The 24334-nt window shown below is 34.4% G+C and overlaps 2 protein-coding genes across 2 annotated transcripts; one reads left to right on the top strand and one right to left on the bottom strand.

Moving 5' to 3' along the window:
- The first annotated feature begins 1443 nt into the window (after nucleotides 1-1443).
- On the top strand, nucleotides 1444-4680 carry LOC145054174 (26S proteasome regulatory subunit S10B homolog B-like). The gene is made up of 10 exons (XM_079002321.1): nucleotides 1444-1671; nucleotides 2660-2779; nucleotides 2864-3000; nucleotides 3094-3255; nucleotides 3364-3450; nucleotides 3533-3619; nucleotides 3705-3842; nucleotides 3925-4116; nucleotides 4216-4314; nucleotides 4411-4680. The coding sequence occupies exons 1-10, from the start codon at nucleotides 1569-1571 to the stop codon at nucleotides 4483-4485; spliced, it is 1200 nt and encodes a 399-aa protein (XP_078858447.1). The 5' UTR covers nucleotides 1444-1568; the 3' UTR covers nucleotides 4486-4680.
- A 14513-nt stretch (nucleotides 4681-19193) lies between these two features.
- LOC145051599 (uncharacterized) lies at nucleotides 19194-20271 on the bottom strand. The gene is made up of 2 exons (XM_078999493.1): nucleotides 19681-20271; nucleotides 19194-19600 (listed from the first exon to the last, which is right to left on the bottom strand). Exons 1-2 carry the CDS (start codon nucleotides 20182-20184, stop codon nucleotides 19370-19372), a joined length of 735 nt encoding a protein of 244 aa, XP_078855619.1. The 5' UTR covers nucleotides 20185-20271; the 3' UTR covers nucleotides 19194-19369.
- Nucleotides 20272-24334: the final 4063 nt, after the last annotated feature.

Here is a 24334-nt window from a genome sequence, read left to right as displayed (position 1 = left end):
TCTTGTGTAGTATTGGAAGAGTCACCAATATGTGCTTTGTTATATGGTCCTTAAGGCGGTCAATCACACCATAATCGATGTATTGGGCGTAGAAAAAGTTTCTTCGAGCATCGTAATTAAGTCGCTCGCGATCAAGGATCAAAGGAACTGATGAGAGAATATTGGTTATGGCATATGATTTCTTTGATGAAATAGTGGATGTTGAAACTGAGATAGTCATAAGCTACAGAGAAGGAATGATGGTTAACGACTACAAGGAGAATTAGGGTTACAAGATTAGAAAAGATAGGAGAAGGAAAGAGAGTTTTAGGAGGCTTTTAAACGTTCAAAAGCGATCGGAAAATCAGTAAATAGAGAAGTTGATAAGCTATTAGTAAAGATTATGCTTATTAGGAGCTTGAGGAAATGTGAATTAGGGATGTTATTCGGGTCGGAACCGAACCGACCCGACCCGAACCCGAATAAACCGAAAACCGAATAAGGGTAATTATATGAATTGAAAACCGAACCAAATAAGCAATACGGGTTCGGTTCGGTTCGGGTATTATTCAATTCGGTTCGGTTCGGGCCCGAATAACCCAAATAACATGTACAAGATGATTAAGGAGCCGAATAACCCGAATAACCCAAATAACATTTACAATGTGATTATAAATATTGTATTTTGTATGACTTTTGTAGCTTATGATAAACACAAATAACACGGATTAACTATTCTTGATATATAAAATGTAAAATCCAACCACCACATTCTTAAGATATAGTTATTAAGCAACATATTAAACACTAAACATTAAACATTTAAAACACCCAAAAATCTATCTATAAGTATATAAGTTAAACATTAAACATTACGTGGGTATTTTCGGTAACGATCGATAGAACACAAGACCGAATAAGCAATCGTGCAAGTGGAAAAAAATGTGACTTTTCATATTCGGTTCGGTCCTTTTGGACCGAATAAGCCCTTATTCGGGTAACTCGGACCGAATAACCTGAAAACCGAATAAGCCTTATATAGATACCCGAAAACTGAATCGAATTGCTTATTCGGGTCTAATTCGGTTCGGTTCGGGTTTTCGGGCCAAATTCTCATCCCTAATGTGAATCACATGAACATAATCAAAATCAAGTACAACCTTGTTATGAACAAAATAAATGTTGAATCTCTATATATTTACTGTGCTGGTGCGTCAATCAAAGATAAAGTAAAATGTTTGATATATATTGCGATTTACCATTGTTCTAACTTTTAGTTTTGGTGGGATGTAAGTGGAAATTTTCAACTAGTAGTCTAGTAGGATAACTCGTATGCCATGAGTGAGGCCCAAATATAGTTGAATATAAATTCTTGAAAAATAGGCCCAAATAACTATGGGCCCAATCAAACTAAATTTAGGATTTGAGATATTGAGTATATAGAGCCATTAGAGGCCACGGATTTGGGGGATGCCCAAAATTGGTTCTTTTCTTGATCAACAAGTCGGAAATTATCTTCACCGATTATCTTTTTGAATCGACTAGATCAATCGGTACTAGCACATAGATCCACCAGCTGCGATTTTCCGATGACGAGTGAGGGCGAAGATGCCGTTCGTCGCCGTGGTGCCGTTACCGAGTACCGGAAAAAGATGCTTCAACACAAAGAGCTCGATTCTCGAGTTCGAGGAGGTCAGATCCTCTAAGTTCATTTTTATAAAAGACCAAATGTTTCTGTTACTATGGTTATGACTTATCTGGCTCACTAGGAATGATGTAGTTTTACTTGTTCGTTGGTATACTTAATCTGCGTAAGTGTGCTTATATAATTTACATATACAGACCTAATCGTGTGCTTTCTTGATTTTGAAATTAGTTGTTTCTATGCTGATTTTTGGAAGTTTATTAATGTGGCGTGACAAGCTATTAAAATGCAAGAGTTCACTACGCCACTGATTCTATAAATTATGAAAATTTGACATTAGTGTTGCAGAAAATTGGCGAGTTTCTTGAATGTAAGCATCTAGTTATCTAGTTGTGTAGCTATGTAGGATCTAGGTAGTCCATATAACTTTAATTCTTTTGCTAATCTTTTATTAAGGATTAACCCTAGTTGTAGCATAAAATATCTGTCTTAATGCTTTATCTTGGGTATGTTCTTGATCAAGCTCTATTCTCGGACCTTATCCAGGAGGAGTTGAATGGAGAAATAATAGGTTTTGTAGGTTGTTCATATTTTTATGTGGGTTGAGCCAGTTTTTTCTCTAGTTTTTGCAGAGAAGAACTTCTAGTTAACTCCAGAAACATGGACTTTTTAAGTATATATATGTGACAATTGGTACTTGGATTAGGCCATTTTGGTGTTTTAACCACATTACTTGCTGATTGGTTGTCTATGTAGAATGGTATCTATGACATTTGTGGTTAAGCTTATTTATGGGAATCATTGCTAGGTACCCTGTAGCTATTTGATATTAACTTTTGCACTTTACTTTTGTGAGTGGTGTGTGGTTATAGACTTATAGTTCCTTTCTATTAACCATTTGTCATTAGTTTATATCTCACAAGAGACAAGATTTCTTGGATACTTTATAATGTCATATAATTGATTTGTTTTAACTTCTAAGTGAGCTTGAAATGCCATCTTAACAACAACAAGAAGAAAACTTGATATTTGCAGTGAGAGAGACTCTTCGCAGCACAAAGAAAGACTATGCTAAAACAGAAGATGATTTGAAATCTCTTCAGAGTGTTGGACAGATTATAGGCGAAGTTCTCAGGCCTCTGGACAACGAACGATGTATTTCTCTTTCATTTTCATAATTTCATTACAACATTTTTAATTTCTCCTTAAACTTATAAAGTTTCATGATTCATGTTACAGTGATTGTTAAAGCAAGTAGTGGTCCAAGGTATGTAGTTGGGTGCCGAAGTAAAGTGGACAAAGAAAAACTGACAGCTGGCACTCGAGTGGTTCTTGATATGACAACTCTCACCATTATGCGAGCACTCCCCCGTGAAGTTAGTATATTCTAAACAACTTTCTTTTTTTTCAAAAAAAAAAGTCAACCTTTTTTTTTCACATGTTTTGACTAAACATATTTGTTCCTGTAGGTTGATCCAGTTGTTTATAACATGCTTCATGAAGATCCTGGGAATGTTAGTTACTCTGCTGTTGGAGGGCTATCAGATCAGATTCGTGAACTTAGGGAATCTATAGAATTGCCTCTCATGAATCCTGAGCTTTTTGTTAGGGTTGGCATCAAACCTCCCAAGGTACATATTATATTATTAATCACTCTAATTTTCTTGTGTATATAAATTTAACAAAGTCTAGATTCCATATATTTTCTGGGATTTTACAAATGTATTGGTTCTGCTTAGGGTGTTCTTCTGTATGGACCTCCTGGAACTGGGAAGACTTTACTAGCTAGAGCAATTGCTAGCAACATAGATGCTAATTTCTTGAAGGTATTTCTTTTTTTGATTATTTAATTTTATATTTCTTGAAAATGTATTGTTTTTAAGATTTGGGGAATGGAATTTTGAATAGGTTGTATCGAGTGCGATTATTGATAAGTACATTGGAGAGAGTGCAAGATTGATTAGGGAGATGTTCAGCTATGCACGTGATCACCAAGTACTAAAGCTTTTTTGACTTTTACTTTATTATTTGATTTTGTAATTAGTTATTTTTCTGATTATTTATTTTGTTTTATTTGTAGCCGTGCATTATATTTATGGATGAAATTGATGCGATTGGTGGGCGTCGTTTTAGTGAGGGAACAAGTGCTGATCGGGAGATTCAGAGAACACTGATGGAGTTGCTGAATCAGCTGGATGGATTCGATCAGCTCGGAAAGGTTTGTAACAAAAAAAAAAAAATAAGAAAATATTTTCTTTTGAATTCCAATTTGTTATTTAATTTGTTAGTGATTTTTTTAGGTGAAAATGATTATGGCGACAAACAGACCGGATGTTCTTGATCCAGCTCTTCTTCGACCGGGTCGATTGGACAGAAAAATCGAGATTCCACTTCCAAATGAGCAGTCAAGAATGGAAATCCTTAAAATTCATGCTGCTGGAATTGCTAAACATGGTGAAATCGATTATGAGGCTGTTGTCAAACTTGCTGAGGTTGTTTTTCACTCTTGTTATTATTATTATTTTTATCTCTGTTTTTTTTTTTTTTGAGAAAAGAAAAATTGATTAATGATATATTTTGATTTTGTGTAGGGGTTTAACGGGGCGGATCTTCGTAATGTGTGCACTGAAGCCGGGATGTCTGCAATTCGTGCGGAACGTGATTATGTTATCCATGAAGATTTCATGAAGGTAAAATATAATTAATTAATAATTAATAATCTTTTTTGTTTATTTTATTATTGATATTATAATATTATTGTTTGTTTTTGGAAAATCTATTATTAGGCTGTACGTAAACTGAATGAGGCTAAGAAGCTTGAATCAAGTGCTCATTACAATGCTGATTTTGGGAAAGAGTGAGTAACTCGTCAAATGGACACAATTGTATAAGGATTAAGGAAAGGAGAGCAGACTAAGTTTTACTACTTGTCTTGTGTTATGTAAAAGATTCAATTCTCAATTCTCTCAATTCTCTCGTCAGCTCATATGTCATGTCATGCATTCATCCATCATGTTTATGTTTATGTTTATGTTATGCCTTTTGCTCTTTTTCAATTTTCATAGTTTATCTTTCTTGTGCATTTCTTTTTAGATGTTTTTTTTATATATGCATCCAAGACTTTACATAATTAAACTTCAATTCTAGAAAAAATTGAGATGAAATTGAAATTCGAATTTGTGTCATGTTCGTGTCAAAAGCACGACACACAATGTCGTGTTCGTGTTCAAAATCTGAAATGAAATTAACACAATTTAACATTTTTTTTGTCGTGTTATATATGAATAAATAATAATTAAATACATTAATTCTTATTTCATGTTATCTTTGTCGTGTCGTGTTTATTGTTTTTAATTTGTTCGTTTTCGTGTTAGTTAAAAAAACCTGAGATCATGTCATGTTCGTGTTATATAAAACATTGTCGTGTTGTGTCAAACAAAAACACGACACGATGACCCGATTTGCCACCTCTATGTATAACGCATACGAGAGCATTTTAGTCATTTTACCACTTTTACCCGCCCTTACTTTCTTTAACCCTAGAGAAGTGTTTCAACATTGATCTCTAATGTTTGGCAAGTCGGTCCAAAAGAAAATAAGTTCATACAACATATGTTTTTAAAGTTTACAACTTTTTCACATATCCTTGAGTTCATCTTGTTCTTTATCCTTTCATCAACAACATGGATATCATTGTAAAAGGCCAAAAGCTTCTACACATATTCCCCCTCGACTCACTTAGGTAGTGTTGTGCATAGCATAACTTAGGCCCCGTTTGATGGGTGCTGACCGAGAGAGTGTTGACTGAGAAAGGTCTGTCTCAGTAAGAAATTCTGACTGAGTAAGAACTCATGCTGTTTGATTGAAAATCTGACTGAATGTGCTGACTGGTGCAAAATGACAATTTTACGCCAATGCTCTACACGTTTCTCTGCAATATGAAGATGATGATGATGATGATGATGATGATGATGATGATGATGATGATAATAATAACAACAACAACAATTATAATAATAATAATAATAATAATAGACATTGATAATAATAATAATAATAATAATAATAATAATAATAATAATAATAATAATAATGTATAAAAAACTTCCAGCATAATAGACATTAAATATATTATTTTAGAAACAAAACATAAAAACCCATTTAGCTTGGTGGTAAACACCATACCTTCTACAAGGGAGACCTAAGTTCTAATCCTGTAACCTTCATTAACTATGAATTTTTATCCAAGCCAAGGGTACCATTGGAAACCCTCACTTTCTTTCTGGGTCATCCATCCCCCAACTTCTTTCTCGGTCAGACCTTGCTTTCCGAGTCAGACGTCAAGATTTTGTCTATCAAACACCTTTCGTTTGACCGAGTCAGCCAAAAATGTCTGACCTGACTCGGTCAGATGCATATCAAAGAGGGCCTTATTTTTAAGAAAAAAGGAAAGTCACAAATATGCTCTAACAAATTTATCATAATCATACACTGAACTTATGTCTTCCTATATTGACATGATGCCTTTCCTTCTTTGAAGATCCTTCAACAAATCGTGCTTGATTGTACGAATGAGTTGGTACTTACCACAAAGCTCAAAGTTTTTCATCGATAAACTTGCGATGTGTGAATACTTTTGAGGGTTGAGTAATATTTGGTCCATTTTTTGTGAGGTTAAGTATGTTGTGAATGTCCTTACTACTGTATAGAAAGACAACTTTAATGCCCCGTCATTGCCATGATACAGAAGAGACGTTTTGTTGGCTACATGCCCCACATCGGCTTCTATTGTCGCAAAAGTATAAACATGTTTTTTTATACATTCCCTCCATCTTTGCCTCACAACCCCAGATAAACTTGGTAAAAGATATTGTATATCATTATTCAGATGCGTATACATGATATGTATATATAGTAGACGCATTTACACTTTAGACCATATATTATTATTATCGTCTAATATTCCCCCGCAAGCTAAGGCCGGGGAGCGAGCCGTAACTTGGACCGTAACTGTAGAAAACGGTGTGAAGACAATGGCTTTGTGAAGATGTCAGCAATCTGGTCATTTGTGTTGATGAACTGAACTGAAAGGTTTCCTTGAGCTACTTTCTCACGAACAAAGTGGAAGTCGACTTCAACATGTTTGGTGCGTGCATTAAATACTGGATTGGCTGAAAGATAAGTAGGACCTAAGTTATCACACCATAATGTAGGAACTGTTTTGAGAGGGACACAAAGTTCTCCCAGAAGAGCTTGAAGCCAAGTAAGTTCAGCCACCATATCTGCTAGAGCCTTGTACTCAGATTCTGTTGATGACCGAGAGACAGTGCGTTGCTTGCGAGCAGACCAGGAAACAAGGTTAGAACCAAGATATATCACATAGCCCTCGGTGGATCGACGGTCATCTGGACAGCTAGCCCAGTCCGCATCAGAGTAGGCTGTGATGAATGGACCAGTAGTATCAGTGTAAGCATGTAGCTTTAGATCAGAATGACGTTGTAGTTTCAAACCATAAGACACTGTTCCTTGTAAATAGCATAGTATACGCTTGACAACAAACCAATGATTTTCGGTGGGCGAATGCATAAACTGACAGACTTTGTTGACCGCAAACATGATGTCAGGCCTTGAGAGAGTGACATATTGGAGAGCACCAACAACCTGTCGGTACCGAACAGGATTATCAAAAGCTTTACTGTCACCAATAACTAGATTAGCATTCGTAGTCGTGGGTGAAGGTACTGGTTTGGAGAAAGAGAGGCCAGCTCTTTGAAGCAGATCAAGTATGCACTTTCGTTGGGATAGAAGGCTGGAATCCGTTTGATAGTGTATCTCGACACCTAGAAAATAGGACAAAACACCCAAATCTTGTATAGCAAATGATTTACTTAGGTTGTGCACCACCTGATCAATGGTTTGAGAATTGTTACCTGTGAGCACAATATCATCAACATAAACTAACATGTACATTAGTATTCCTTGAGAGGAATAAACAAATAAGGATGGGTCGGTGCGAGAACCCCGAAAACCAAGAGCAAGAAGAGCAGTGGAGAGCCTATGAAACCAGGCTCTTGGAGCTTGTTTGAGACCATATAGTGACTTGTGGAGAAGGCAAACATGATTTGGTCTAGTGGGGTCAACAAAACCCGGTGGCTGCTGTAAATACACAATTTCTTTTAAATCCCCATGTAAAAAGGCGTTTTGCACATCAAGTTGTCGTAACGACCATTTTTGTGAAAGGGATAAGGAGAGAACAACACGAATGGTTATGGCTTTAACAACTAGGCTAAATGTCTCCTGATAATCAACAGCTGGTTGTTGCTTGAAGCCCTTGGCAATAAGTCGAACTTTGTACCGTTTTATCACACCAGTTTGATCTTTCTTCAATTTGTACACCCGTTTACAATCAACAATATTAATATTCGGTTTCCGGGGTACCAATGACCAGGTACCGTTGCGCATTAAAGCAGAGTATTCTTCGGACATCGCTGAGCGCCACCGTGGCAATGAATTAGCAATGGTAAAGTTAGGAGGTTCGGTTCGAGAATAATCTGGAGTGGTGTGAAAAGAGGAATGTTGGTAAGGATTTGTTTGTTTTGGGTTGGGACGAAGATTAGGGGGTCGTGAATGCGGAAGTAGAGATTGGATGGCAGGATCTTGAGGTAAGGGAACCGATTTATTTTGTGAATCGGTCTCAAAGGTATGATCATCACCCATAGAATTTGGAATGGTGGTGGTGGGTTCGGGTGGTGTTTTTAGTCGGTTGACGTGGGAAGGTGCCACGTTTGTAGGTATGAAGTAATGGAGGTCGATTAGTGGTAGGGGATGTAAAAGTGGTGAAGTGAGGAGTAGTGGGTAATTGAGGTGGCTCGGGTGGTGTTATTGGATTAGGATAGGAGGAGATATACGGATCAGAGGATGGTGGTTGGTCATTTGATGGAGAGTGGTGAGATAAGGATGTGGAAAAAGGAAAAAATGTTTCATTAAAGCGGACATTATGAGCAATGTAAATGCGGTATGAGGAGAGATTAAGACATCGATAGCCATGATGGGTGGGGCTGTAGCCCAAAAAGACACACAAAGTGGATCGGAAATCCATTTTATGTTTGTTGTAGGGACGGAGATGGGGGTAGCATTGACAACCAAAAACCCGTAGGAACGAGAAGTCGGGTTTATGATGAAAGATGTATTCAAAAGGTGAAATATTTTTGGTAGTTCGTGAGGGCATTCGATTTATAAGGTATATGGCTGTTTCAAAAGCGAAATGCCAGAACCGTTGTGGCACATGAATTGGGCAAGTAAGGTCAAACCAGTTTCAACGACATGTCGATGTCGTCGTTCAACAAATCCGTTTTGTTCACTTGTGTGAGGACATGATAATCGATGAGTGATGCCAAGAGGAGCAAAAAATTGAGAGAGATTCCGAAACTCTCCACCCAATTTGTTTGAACGGATTTTAGTTTAGTTTGAAATTGGCGTTCAACCATGTCTAGGAAACGTTTAAAGGTAGGAAACACATCAGATTTCAGTTTCAAAGGAAATAACCACATAAAACTAGAGTAGTGATCAACACAACGAAGAAAATAATTATGACCATCACTAGAAACGGTAGGTGTTGGTCCCCATACATCACAAAATACAAGATCTAAAATATGAGAACTCTTGTAAGAAGACTGTGATAAATGTAATTTATATGATTTTCCAAATAAGCACGAGTCACAAACAAAAGAAGAACATTTGTTTGAAAAAGGTAAATTGTATCTAGATAACATAGATTGTAAAAGTTGAATATGTGGGCGTCCTAGTCATTGATGCCAAATATGGGACGAAGCACGAACAACAGAAAACACAACTTTTGGAAGAGATTGGAGATGAGGTAGACAAACGGAGTAAAGACCACCATTACTTGGACCCGTGAGGAGGGTATTATGAGTAGCTGAGTCCTTGATAGCAAAAAAAGAAGAGTGAAACTCAAAATAAACATGATTATCAAGGCAAAATTTTTGGACGGAAAGAAGGTTGCGTTTAATATCAGGGACATGAAGAATATGATTTAGAGCAAATGATTTAGTTGGTGAGTAAAGTTTGGAAGAGCCAATATGAAGAATGGGTAAACCCTTACCATTGCCAACGTGGAGATTATCTTCGCCATAGTAAGGCTCAGTTCTGTCGAGGCCATGTAGATCATGTGTGACATGGTGACTGAATCCTGTGTCAGTTAGCCAGGAGGTGGATGCTTGTGAGCGGTGATCTGCATAGTTAGCCGATGGTGGTGGTCTTCGAAAAGTAGTGGGGTCACAGTTTGGACATTGAGAAGGAACATGTCCTATTCCATACCTGTTACATGTACTATAAACAATGTTTTTATTAGAAGCCCAAGCAAACTGACCACGGTTACCTCCACCCTGGTTCATGTTGTTGAAATCTCCTTGGGTATGGTTGTTTCCATCCACGTCGATTGAATTGCCCTCGAACACGATTGTTTCCAGTCTGTTTATGTAAAAGGCTTGAGGAGATGAAGTCTTTGTTGGCTGAAGTTGTAGACCAAGTTGTGATAACAAATGTTGTAGGTTTTGCAACTGATTTGTGACGGCTGTTGAGGAGGGTGCAGTAGTGGTGTTTTGGCTTGTAGTAGTAGTCATGAAAGCTTGGATATGTGAGATTTTAGGCATCGATTTACATATCATGTAGTCGTGATATGAGAGAAGACCATTTATTCGGAGAAGGCTGTGGGAATTTGGCAAGCAAGGATGGTTGATTTTAAACCATTGTATTCTTCCCTAAGACCAGAGATCACAAGCATAACTAGGTCTTTTTCTTTCATAGGCTCACCAATATTAGCTAAGGCATTGACATATCCTTGAGATCTGTTTAGGTAGGCAGAGGAGGTCTCACCACCTTTCATCTCTAGTTTGAGAAGTTGGGTTTTGAGGGTATACTCCCTGGAAGAAGTATGTGGTGCATAGGCTTGTTCAAGGGACATCCAAAGTTCATGGGAGGTAGTACCCTGTACATGCTGGAAGGAAGATTCAGAAATTGTAGATAGTAAAAGCATACATACATATGCATCGTTAGCTATCCAGATTGCATAGCTAGGGTTTGCAACAGTAGAAGAAGTTTCTTTCTCAGAAGTTGTAGTTGCTTGTGGACATAGAATGGTGCCATCAACATACCCGGGCAGATTATTTGTGGTCAAGAAAGGTTGGATCATGGTTTTCCAGTAACCATAGTTGGTTGGTGATAATGTAAAACCAAATTTGTGAGAGTTATGTGCAGTCTTTTCTGTTGTAGAGAAAGCTTTGAGTGGTTCCATGGAGAAAGAAGCGATTGGCCGAAGCAGGGGCCAAAAAAAACTGTTCACGAATGCACTGTTCATGCGGTTACTGTTTCGAATGTACTGTTCATGCGCCCACTGTTCATGTCATCTTCTGTCTCCTGATCAGCGAGGTCTTAAAAAAAAGTCTTTGTTTGACTTCTAGGCTGCGGCAGAATTAGGGTTGTATTTGGGAGCTCTGATACCAAGATAAACTTGGTAAAAGATATTGTATATCATAATTCAGATGTATATACATGATATGTATATATAGTAGACACATTTACACTTTAGACCCTATATTATTATAATTATCATCTAATAACCCCTCTGTCTTTCTCCCATAATTTGTAACCCTCCCCTCCCCCCATTGGTTTCTACGAAACGAAAATGGTAACAATTGGTTGAGATAATGGCTTATGAAGCTGATAAATAAAGACGAAGGAAAGAAACGACTTATAAAATGTTGCATAAAATCAGGGATTTTTTATGATTTCAGGAAATAAATAAAAACAAAAGTACCAACATACCCTTAATCGGATTTTAAAACTTACAAATTAGTCCCATGAGTTTTGGAATTTACATAAACAACCCATCTGATAATAGCCTTTGATCGTAATATTTTAAGGGTTTAGATCTATTCTCGTGTTCTTAACCATCGGTTTAACATATATATATATATATATATATATATATATATATATATATATATATATATATATATATATATATATATATATATATGGCTAAGTTATAGTATAGATGTTATACGGGTTTGGTTCCAGTGATGATTCTTTTTTCGGTGATGACACCTTAAAAAAATTTAAAAAAAAATACAAATCATAAAATCGAGCATATACTATATTGGAGAGAAAAAAAATTCAATTTTTTTGGATCATTAATGGATCATAAAATGATCCATGATTCAATTTTAATGGATCATAAAAAAAATTCATTTTGTTTCTCTCAAATATAGTACTATGCTCGATTTTATGATTTGTATTTTTAAATTTTTTTTTCAATTTTTAAGGTGTCGTAACCAAAAAAAGAGTCTTACATGATCATGTTTCTGTTATGTATTATGTGTATAGAAAGTTGATTGTGGATCAATCATTTTAGTTATTTTAAGAAAATGTGATTAATAAATATTATTAAATTAAAAATAGTAGAAAAACACCATTTAATTTCATTGTGATGGTATTTTAGTCCATTAAGATAAATTCAAAAAATGAAAAATTACAGATTTTAGGAGATAGTTAATTCTCTTGATTTATAAAATCTATTTTTTTTTTTAATTAATTCAATTTCAATTCTAACGTAATTTGTAAGCATTACCGATTTTATTATGTCAGAATATTATTTTGTTAGAATGATGTTTTTTTTTTTCATAATATTATTTTGTTAGAATATTATTGAAGAATAACAAAACCTCTAGTTGAACAATATAACAATATTTTTATATATTCATAGACATCCAAAAACTTAAATACAAATTCGTACATAATAATATCTTATACATTTTAATATTCTTATAAATATTCTAACAAAATATCATAAAAAACAAATACAACTGTTAAAAGTTAACATTCTTAAATATATAATTCTTGAACAAATACATTTTCTTCAATGAACCAAATAATTGACTCGATTCCAACTATTCTTATAAAAATGTGATGTTTATCGTAAAAATGTAATTCTTGGTAGAATATATACATGTTCTTGAACTCGATTCCAAGTTTTTCTCTTATATGTGATTGCATGTTCTTCTCTTATATGTGATTGCATGTTCTGTAAATTTTCTTTCATAGTGATTATGTAAATATTCTACAAGAATGGTTCTATAAATATTCAACCAGAATGGTTTTAAATATTAAAGAATTAGTATTATCAAAAATATACAAAATGAACAATACATGTAAGATATCAATACACAAAAAGACCATGTTAACACAAAAAAGCCCCTAAGAAAAAAAACAATTATAATGTATAAACCAAAAGAAATTTCATTAGGGGGTGTTTGGATAGGAAAAAAGGGGTGCTTATTGCTTATTCTCACAATAAGCTAACTTTGAGTGTTTGGATAAAATCTAGTTTATTAAGCTAAATAAGCTAATTTTAATAAGCATCTCTCCCCATGTTTATTGCTTATTCCCATCACAAATAAGCTAATAAGCAATAAGCTAATAAGTTAATCTAAACACCCCTAAACTAAACTTTAGAGGTAGGTAAATGATAAAAGAAAACTAAAAAAAAATATCAATGTCTAGAAAAAAGATACAAATTATGGGTAAAAGATAAATGAAAACCAAAAACAATATCTATGTATAGAGAAAATATACAAATTATGTTTGGTGATTAACTTTCTTATAACATCATCAATAGTTAACATATTTAAAGCAAAAGGGGTATGGAAATTCTTTCATGATATCATCATCAACTTTAATATCCTTGAACCAGATAAAAAAATTCTAATAAAAAAACCCTTATAAAAGTTTATAATTAAAAAAACTTACACATCCACTGCAATGAAATAAACATATTCATCATATACATTCAATTTTCGTTTAACATTTAGGTCCACACATAGAAAAGAATATTAGTAAAAAAACCCAACTTTAAATATATTGTAATTTGTAACATAAAGATGTTCATTGATTTTGAAAAAAAAAATTGTTAGAAAATGGGATAACAATAGCTTTGGAAATTCTGAGAATTGTGATTTCACTATCAAATCAAAATATTGGGTGATACCCCCTAATTTTTGATTGGATAAGACTCAGAAGAGAAAAGAACAGAGAATTAGATATGAATTTCGTGAGTACCAAAAAAAACTGACCAAAATTGGTTAAATATCTCATTTGTCTGAAAATTATTAAAACTGTCATAAAACAGTTTGACAACAGTCAAAAAACTGTCATAAATCTGAGTTTTCTATAAGGGTTAATACCAAGCCAAAAATGGGTCAAATATTCTAAATTTGGATTTCTGATGCATTTTTCAATACAGCTCGATCCTAGCCAGGGGCTCCGCCCCTTGGACCCCGCTCCCAGGGGCGTTGCCCCGGACCCCCGTTCGTTCAGGGGCTTCGCCCTTAAATGACAGTCTACTTTTAATCTTGAATAAATTTAAACAAATGTACACTCCACACCTTCCTTACTTGTTTAATATTTATCAAGATACTTTTTGTCACACAAAATAATCTCATTACACTTAAATCACATTAGTGAAACAAATCACCAACAAAAATCAAACTAACTTAACAGTAGGCTTCCCATTAAATTATCTTTTCTGTAAATTACTTGGATGATTAAAAATCCCATGAACCTTGAGTTACTTCCCAACCTCTTCTTCTCGTCTTCAGCAAGACACAAATCAAAAGTTTTGGTGGTGACTACAAATAAATGATGGTTGTTTGTTCGACGACATTAAGGTTTTTATGATAATGTAATTGATGAACAATCGACAGTGAGAGGCTGTGATTGACACTCCTTAGACACCCTATAAACACTTTTATTAAAAGTCAACCTATAATAAACTATTTACAATTTTTTTTTTCAAAAAACAATGCAAATTTAACCAATAAAAAACCTTAAAAATCAAATAGGATGTCTAAATGGAAAATTGGGGTGTCTTTTTAGCCAACCCCTGCTAAAAACGTTAGCTAGATGCCATAGGCTACCATAATAATAATTTTTTTTGTAAATAAAATAAAATAACTAATATAAAAGCTAATTTACCAAATTACCCTTATATATTTAATTAATTATAAAAATTTACTAATTAAAATGATTGGTGCATATTAATCCCTACATCCATATAATATTTGTCCTTCTCCATATGAACCTAACTCTATATATAATACCACATAGTGCTTCAGTACTCAAGCTCTAAAAACCAAGGCTAATAATGTTAGACGGTGATTTGGCGATACCGTCAAATCTCAAGTTTTTACAAGTCATGAAAATCCATATCGTTTGTAAGACGTAACTTAAGACGATAATTTTTTGTATAATTAATGATTTTGTATATAATTTCTACTATTATTTATTTTTATATACATATAGACTTAAAACGGCATTTTCTTAAAGCACAGCGTCGAGTACAAACCTTGAAGCCATGACGAATTTTTTAAAGCCTTACTCAAAACTTAAACATTTATTTTTAATATTTTACTATGGCTTCTTCAACTCCCACCTCCCTCAACAAGAACAAGCCAAATCCCATCTTTACCTGGATTTGCCTCTTTTTCTTAGGCACAATCTGATAAAGGAAGTATAAGGACTTATAAGGAACTTGGATTTTAAAGATAAAAGTTCTTGTATTTGTTCAGATCTATAATTAACAAAAGGGCAAAGCAGTTGGATGTTTAATTTGAAGGGTGCATTTACCGGTGCATGGTGAAATCAGTGATATGGTTATGATTTACCTTGCTAAAGAAAATGTTAATGATAATGACTTGGTCAAGTCTATTGAAAGTGTTTATCAAAGATTGGAAGATAGCGGAAGCACCAAGATCTCTATATAGCTATGCATTAGCCTTAGTTGTTTTACTCTTAAAATTACTGTGTTTTTGTTAGGTCTTGTACGTGAGCAGCTAACTAATACTACACATAGTAATTAAACAACGATTTTTAGCTTTCTTCATGATTTGGCAGTAACTCATGCTTCCCCTTCTATATATATATTTTTTAAAAGAAATTGCAAAATAAAATCAAAATGTCAATCTTATTAACCGCATTTATAAATCTTCTCTTCCACTTCACACGATTATGACATCCTCTTTCCCTCATAACACATCGCTTCAATTTCTTAATCCGAAATGGCCAAGACGAGCAAAAAGTTCCTAAAAAAACAAATATTATTTGATATTCCAAAACTGTTCGTTGCGTCTCACACATATTTTAAAATTTATAAAATAGTTTTTTGCTATCCGAAATCCAGAATGGTTTGGATAGGATTCTTATTTATAATTTGATATAAGAGTCTAGAATGGACTACAAATCCAAATGATTTGGTTATATATATATATATATATATATATATATATATATATATATATATATATATATATATATATATATATATATATATATACACTAAGTTATAATCCGTGGACACTACAGATGGGAAAAATTAAAAATAATTTTATTTATAATAATATTTAATAATTGAAGAATCATAATAAAATTTTTAATAAGTAATAAATATAGATGTTTTATCAGTTATGTGATAGTGAAATGATGATTCGTTAAAATTACGAAAGCATAATGGTTTGAATATCCGATCGGCAATCTACATTTATAAATATGTTAGAAAAATATTATTTTTGTAGAATTGAATTAAAATTGAAACAAAACAAAAACAAAAATTGATATAAACAATACAATTATACAAAGTTTTTATAAATTTCTAAAAACTTCTTTATACACAACATTTGATGTTTTATTTGATAGTCTACCATCCTTATCTAAATTAATAATTTTAATCCCTCTCTACTCTGGATAAAGCAACGTACAATTGGTCATGTGAGGAAACAAGATCTTTGAGAAGCAAACCAACATTTGATAAAGATTGTCCTTGGCTCTTATTAATTGTCATTGCAAAACATACTGCCAATAAAAATTGTTTTCTTTGGAATTTGAACAGGATTTTGTTTTCAGTAGGATTTAAAGACATTTTTGGAATAAAAGTTCAGTTTCCAATATTACTTCCAGATATAATAACTGTTTCAATAACACGTTTGCCCAAAGATTTGATCTGTAGTCTAGTGCCATTGCATAAGTAATTTTCTGATCAATGTTTCTCAACAACATAATTGAAACACCGACTTTTGAAAAAAAGACAAATCTTATATATTCTTAAGCTACAAATACATCTTAAAACATCCACAATACAAATGTCTTAAAACACTCACAATACATGATTCAAATGTTTTAAAACATCCACATATATAATTCAATGAAATGACATGTTTAATTAAAATAAATTATGGATGGGATGTCATTTAAACTACCGTTCCATTTTAAAACATCTACAATATTACATAGTATACATAGTTTTCATGTTTAATTGTCATTCAATAGCATCCTATTATGACATCTCATGTTGATATTAGCATCCTATTATGACATCTCATGTTGATATTCAAATTTAATAGATTAAACTTTATTGTTATAAGATATGTCATAGTTTTCATGTTTAATTGCCATTCAATAGCATTGACATCTCATGTTGATATTCAAATTTAATAGATTAAACTTTATTGCTATAAGATATGTTTACATTCAATTGATATTATGAAATTCAAGGACAACTGAAAAACAAAACGATTCAAATTTAATAGATTAAACTTTATAACACTCTTATAAGATTTTGACATTCAATTGATAGTTCAATGACAATTGAAAAAACAAAACAATACGCTACTTCAATGATTGATATGTTTAATTAGGGGTGAACATTTGGACCGGTGGACCGGACCGGACCGGTGAACCGGACCGGACCGGACCGTTTTTTTGGACACCCGGGCCGGTTCTCGGTTCTAAGATTTCTTTCCGGTCCGGTCCGGTTTTTTTCCCGGTCCGGTCCGGTTTTTACCGGGTTTAGAACCGGTTGGATATGATTAAGATTTTTGTGACGTTTTTTAAACGCACATAACTCATTCGTTTTAAGTCGGATTGACCTGCGGTTTTTTCCAAACATTTAGTTTACAGTTTGTAGATGAATTTAGACTATAATTTTGTTTATTTTGGTATTATATTCACCGTGTTACAATCCTTCAAAGTAGAGCTATCAAAGCTGAAAAAATTCAGCTTTTCAGCAACATTTTGTAAGCTCTGACGTTTTTTAAACACCCATAACTCATTCGTTTTAAGTCGGACTGACCTCTGATTTTTTCCAACATTTAGTTTACAGTTTGTAGATGAGTTTAGACTATAATTTTGTTTATTTTGGTATTATATTCACTGAGCTACAATCCTTTAAAGTAGAGCTATCAAAGTTGAAAAAATTCAGCTTTTTAGCAAGATTTTATAATCTGTGACGTTTTTTAAACACCCATAACTCATTCGTTTTAAGTCGGATTGACCTACGGTTTTTTCCAACATTTAGTTTACAATTTGTAGATGAATTTAGACTATAATTTTGTTTATTTTGGTATTATGTTCATTGAGTTACAATCCTTCAAAGTAGAGCTATCAAAGCTGAAATATTTTAGCTTTTTAGTATTATTTTATACTATAATTCCGAGTCCGCGTTTAGCACTTGTGGTAGAGTTGTAAGTGAGTATCAAACTAGTTTATCAACATTGATAGTTGAAGCTTTGTTATGCACCCATGATTGGGTAATAAAGTTTACAAATCCGATAGTTGACAACGTTGGTGACATCTTGAACGATGATGATATAGCTTTGGATAAAAAATTACAATATTTATTCTTTTTTTATACAATTATTACTTTTTATTAAATACTAACAACATTTTCATTTGTGTTTATTTAGAGATTGCACAAGCTTTAAATATATTACATATTGATTTTAAAGTTTAAACTATGATTTTTGTTGTTACGGTAATACTTTTGTATGTTTGTCTTAAAATTGTTTAACTTTTGTTGGTGAACTTGATTTATATGTTGATTTATATGTTAGTTGCTTTTATTTGGAAAATTAATTTTTGCAAATTGCAAGTTATAATATTATACATCAATGTAGATTAGTTAGGCATGAAACGGAAACATATTAATTTTGCAAGTTATAATATTATACATCAATGTAGATTACTTATTATACTCTATGCAATTAAAGTTGTACCGGTCCAAACGGGTCCAAAAACCGGAAAACCCGGACCTGGACCCGGACACGGACACGACTCATCCGGTCCGGTCCATGGTCCACAAAATTCTCCATAACCGGTCCGGTCCGGTTCGGTCCGGGCCGGTCCAAATGCTCACCCCTATGTTTAATTGACTATTGGATCTCATTTTGAGATTTAAATTCATTCAAATTTAATGGATTAAAATTTATTATTATGTTGACATTCAATTCAATTGATAGAGTTTAATGACAACGCAATAAACTTTTTGAAGAATTCAATCCATTACAGGAATTTGTTGATAAAGTTGTATAGAGAGGAAAATGAAAATATGTGAGTCCATTAAACCCTAATAATTTCAATGAATTTAATAGATTTGAGAGAAAAGACACAACTTATACCGCTAAGCTATAAAAAAACAAATAACAGCATAACATACACGTTCCTGTACAAATAGGAAGGCATTTAATACTAATACACCTCGTACAGAATTCTTTTAATTATTACAACAAATAGTATCGAAAATCTAAAATCCAGCTACACACTGTAGATACACACCCACATAAACACATGTAATAGAAAACGGATGATAATTTGATAAAAATTACTCGAGTAGAGTAGAGATCAGTGAGTGCCGGGAAGTTTCTCTTTGATCTTATCGATAGGACCTTTCTTCTCGTCATGATGCTCCACCCTTATACCCGCCGGACCTTCGCCGGCGCTGCTTACTTTGGTGTTGGCGCTGTGTGCGGTTGCCTGCTTCTCCTCTTTCTTGTGGCGTCCAGGAAGTTTCTCTTTAATTTTCTGCATCAAACCTTTCTTCTTCCTCCTCCCTCCTTCTCCGTCATCTTCCGACTGCCAACCAATGTTTTTAAAACAAGCAGCTTATAAAAATCGAACCTCAAAATTAAATTAGTTTGAATGCTTGATCTTACCGAAGGGGAGCTAGAGCTGGGTGATTCATGTTCCAGCTGTTTCTCATCGCCACCTGCAGCACCATGAGCCTGGGTATGGCTCACCGGTGCTCCACCGCCGGTTACAGCACCCTTAGCAGCTCCGGCTGCCGCACCCACAGTTGCTGCACCGGCACCAGCGACTGCACCGGCGCCATGTTTTAGGTAATCGATCGGTGTCGGAGCGAAGTGGGTTCCGCCATGCGTCTCGGAGCCCATGGTGGTGTCGGTTGTCTGGTCATGCATCGTCTTGTGACGAAGCTCTGATCCAATGGTGGTGTGATTGTAACCCTGATCAGTGGTGGCGAAGCCGGGTGTGATCTTGTCTTGAAGCTCTGATCCAATGGTGGTGTGAGTGTGACCCTGAGTAGTGGCGACGCCGGTGAGTTTGACGGGAACACCATGCTCGTCGGTGAGTTGAACAGGACGGCCGAACTCGTCGGTAAGCTGAATAGGGCGGCCGAGTTCGTCATGTATTTCTTGCATTTTTGATTGAAGATGATTGAAATAATTTGAAAATACGCTATACGTAATTAGTTTAATTTAGAGAGTCGAAGCAATGGAGATAGAGTACATGTAGTTGCGGGTTTTATGGGGCCGATGTGTGTCGTCTTATCCACAAACAGACAAAAAGAAAAAAATTAACTCCACCGTTTTGTGCATGCATGTGAAGTAATCTTTGAGGCAACACGTATCATAGTATTTGTCGAATAATTGAAACTTGTGTGCCACGTATACATGTTATTGCCATGACTCACTTCAGTTCTATTTCAATCCGAGGGTTGACAGATTGATGAACCTTTTAACATGTCAAAGTGAGTATGAGTCATCAATATTGTTTTGGATACGGATGAGATTGGAACTTGAAATGTTACTGTAATGGGTGTGTCTGGGTTTGTAATTTTTTGAAATAGTTGTGCTGTTTATGCCCTGTTTTTGCCTTGTTAGTCCCGTGGCTTTAATAAAATTCCCTGCCGGTTAAAAAAAAATTATAAAATAAAAAATTAAACATGTATACATCAAATCAATGAAATTATCTTACCAAATAACCTAACTAAAATGTCAACAAACTAATTTATTGGTTGATTGATTGTGTTCAGTTCAAATTAAGATGCCATACGATATGTTTGACTAACCCGTAAATTCCATGGGTGACTTCGAATTCGAGGCACGATGAATCAAATGATCCTTGAGTTGACGTCTATAGTTTATCGTCAAATGCGTGGGCTGCATGAATGGATCATTTCTATTAATTGGTCGTCAAACCTCAATCGCATTATTGTGTCGGTCTACTCCTCAAGTATTAATTGTTTTACTATTATTCCAATAAGCAAAGCAAGAATTTCCTAAAATTTTATCCTTCCACTATATTATTGATTTTCTTGACATTTATCATTATCTTATTTTATCCTTCTACATTTTATATTATCCTATATATTAATATTTGGTAGAAAGATATTGAACCTCCCTTTCAATAACTTATATATATTTTATGCCATTAAACTCCCTCTACTTCTATTTATTGATTCTTTACTATTTATAATTGCCATATAAATAAAAAGATAAGTATTAATATTTAGTATATATAGTGTACCTAATACCTGCAACTTTGGGCTACACAATGAAATATAATAAGTAATCGTTATTATAATTTAAAACTTCGAATAGGGAAATCATTAGTCATGCACGTTGTAGACTATATATTATGAGTCTTTTTTGTAGACTTATCAATAAACGATAAATTAATGTTTTTAATAGAAGATTATTTAGGATAAATACTCTTGACGAAGTTGTAAAAGTCGCGATGGTGATTCCGTAGATATATGGAACGCTCGAATCCGACTTCGTATGAAGGAGTTATGCTTCTTCGAAGTCTCGCGAATAGGAATTTGTCGATATAAAGATAGTCGAGAACGAAAGTTGTATGAGAAAGTTATGATTTTTATATGGACTTTAACAGTCAAAGTCTGTTAAAATACAACTTTAAAAATAAAGTGAGTATTATCCAAAAACGAAAGTTGTAGTACTCATCGATAGCTACATGTGGATATAAAGAACGTCAAAAATAGAGCTAGTATAAGAAATATATGATTTTTCAAAGTTTTAAAAATCCGAACTCATGTGTGCGCACACAGAGCAAGAGCGCGTCACGCCTGTGTTCTAGAAGGGGGTGACGTGGACCGACAAACTTGCCACATACGACAAGAAACTGGGGGAACGACGTAGCACCAACGTGCAATGCGCCTTCAGAAAGGTGTGTGACACGCCTCCTGATGATTATATAAGCATGCCCAAATTTCCATCATGTTCACACATTTTCACTCTCATTTCTCTCTGGAGACATTTTCTTGTTTTAGTCCAGTTTTTTTGGGTTTCTTGAGATATTTTAGTGGAACTCTAATGAGTCTAGGAGCCGGACGAAAATGAGCTTTTGGTTCGGAGTTCTGCCCGTGTAATTTTTCGGGTTTAGCTAAAATTCTTGTAAGTTAAGCTACACTTACTATACTTTTAGTGTAACTTATATTTATATTCATAGTCGTTATTATTGTAACATCTCAATTTCCATGTATTTTACATTTTGACCCTTGGTATGAGTATTGTTTGCAAATTTGGTCCTACATAGCATTTTTGTAAATTTTGGGAACTCCTTGCGTTTGCTGGGCGTACGTGGCCTGGACCAAAACCCTAATATATAGGGTTTGTGCACTATTTATACATCCTTAACTCTCAAGACGATACACTTTAAGTAAAATAAACAAAGAACATGTAAATTAACTTAAACAAACAAAGAACATAAAAAGTAAAGAACACGAGATATTCACAAAGCTGTTTTTCACCAAGAAAGAGTTTTGTTTTCACCAAGAAAATGGGTTGTCACAAAGACGGTCACCAAGACTTACATTAGGGTTTCACCCTAATGTTATATACATACTAATCTATACTAGTATATCCCGTAATTGAAGAGATTGTATCTAATCTATATTAATGACCGATCATTATCACAAAGATGCACATTTTCTTAGAGCATTAGCTATGGGTCACGTTATAACACCCAATTCAAATGTCACCTCAATTATAACACCCCCATAACACCAAGAGGGAATGATGTTCCCCATGTTATAACATGTTAAGAGGTAGAGAGAGCAAAAAAGAAAATGATTTGATTGGTTGATAAAGGCAACAGTCAATTAAACTTCCTGTTTCATCTCATCTCCGTCACAACGAGATATGCCATAACACCCCCTTAACGAGAAAAGGGGGGGGGGAGGGGGGAGGGGATGGTGTTCACTGTGTTATGAGGTGCCATCTCAGCCATAACCGTACTTCTCGTTGCTGACACCGTATGCTCTTAGACACACATGGGCGACAAGAGGAGAAGGTTTCCGACATTAACAAGAGTCATCTTTAAGACGACGATTGGAGAATGGAGTGTCGCTGTTAGGGCGTTTAGTTTTAACATTTTAGCTTTGTTTTCTCTGTTATTGTGGGCTTTATAAAAGTTTAGATATAGTAGAATTTGTGGGCTTTTTGAATAAGAGGAGTTTAAACGACGATTAGGATTTGTAAAGTTTTGATTTTAGATGAAGATTACTAATTTTTTATAACGGTTTTCTTTCGAAAGCTAGAAGTATCATCTTATATTTCTTTTTAAAAGAATATATATTTTTATATAAATAATGTTTTAGTAGTAGATCTATCATGTTCTTATTCAAAAAAGCTGGGGGCCATGCCCCTTAGTAGCTCCACCACAGGGTGTACAATATGGTTGGTGGTGTGAGCACCATGACTCATACGTGATGTCGATTTGAATAAAGAACCACGACGTTAACATCGTCCCTTTTATGGGTGATGTTGAGGTGGTGCGGTGTTATGTGCCTCCCTTCACATCCGACTATGTGACCTTCTCTCTTCTTTTTTCTTCGATTTATCTTCTTTCAACATTTACCTACACGTTGACTATGCTCGTGAACACCAACCCTCTCATATAGTACTAACTAAAGTAGTGGCATATATGACTGATGGATCATGAATGGTGCGATGACCCTACCCATCAACATCGACCTAACAAATACATGTGCGCGCAAATACTTACATCCATACATAATATATGCATGCATGCAAGATGTTTTTTCTGTTTCTTTTTTTATTTTTCTGAGCTATTTTTGTCATAAAAGAAAACCAAAAATGTTAAAATTTATCATATATGCTCTAAGAGATGATATACATATCAATATACAATTATAAAACTTAATAACATTCTTTAATATTTTTTTTTCTTCCCTAACATCATTTATCATAATTTTTAACTATAAATTCCTTATTTCAGTTTTTCTTTGACATTTCAACAAAGTTGTGTTTTTATATCATTCCGGTGGTTATATGATAAGGAGGAGAAGTTAGAAGTTCGTGACAAGTTCGAATCTCGCCTAAAAAACTAATTCAAAACTAATGAACAAGTTTGACAGTCATCGTAGTTCCAAACTTTCAAGTAGTGATGAGCATATGGACCGGGGAACCGGCCGGAACCGGAACCCGATGGAACCGGTCGGGCCGGGACCGGTACTATAATCTCGTCAAATTTTGGAACTGGGACCCGGTAAAACCGGTCCTTGGAACCGGCCCAAAACCGGGAACC

Source organism: Lactuca serriola, chromosome 5 (genome assembly GCF_051521515.1).
Source record: "Lactuca serriola cultivar US96UC23 chromosome 5, Lser_US96UC23_V15, whole genome shotgun sequence".
In the NCBI taxonomy this organism is placed as follows: domain Eukaryota; kingdom Viridiplantae; phylum Streptophyta; class Magnoliopsida; order Asterales; family Asteraceae; genus Lactuca; species Lactuca serriola.
This window is presented reverse-complemented; position numbering and strand designations above follow the sequence as displayed.

What these genes read in the sequence shown, in the direction of transcription:
- LOC145054174 (XM_079002321.1), top strand. Translation starts at nt 1,569, where the DNA reads ATGACGAGTGAGGGCGAAGATGCCGTTCGTCGCCGTGGTGCCGTTACC. An exon ending in GCCTCTGGACAACGAACGAT is followed by an intron (nt 2,780 to 2,863) that starts GTATTTCTCTTT and finishes TTCATGTTACAG; the next exon opens with TGATTGTTAAAGCAAGTAGT. An exon ending in GATTCGATCAGCTCGGAAAG is followed by an intron (nt 3,843 to 3,924) that starts GTTTGTAACAAA and finishes TGATTTTTTTAG; the next exon opens with GTGAAAATGATTATGGCGAC.
- LOC145051599 (XM_078999493.1), bottom strand. Translation starts at nt 20,184, where the DNA reads ATGCAAGAAATACATGACGAACTCGGCCGCCCTATTCAGCTTACCGAC. An exon ending in CCAGCTCTAGCTCCCCTTCG is followed by an intron (nt 19,601 to 19,680) that starts GTAAGATCAAGC and finishes ATTGGTTGGCAG; the next exon opens with TCGGAAGATGACGGAGAAGG.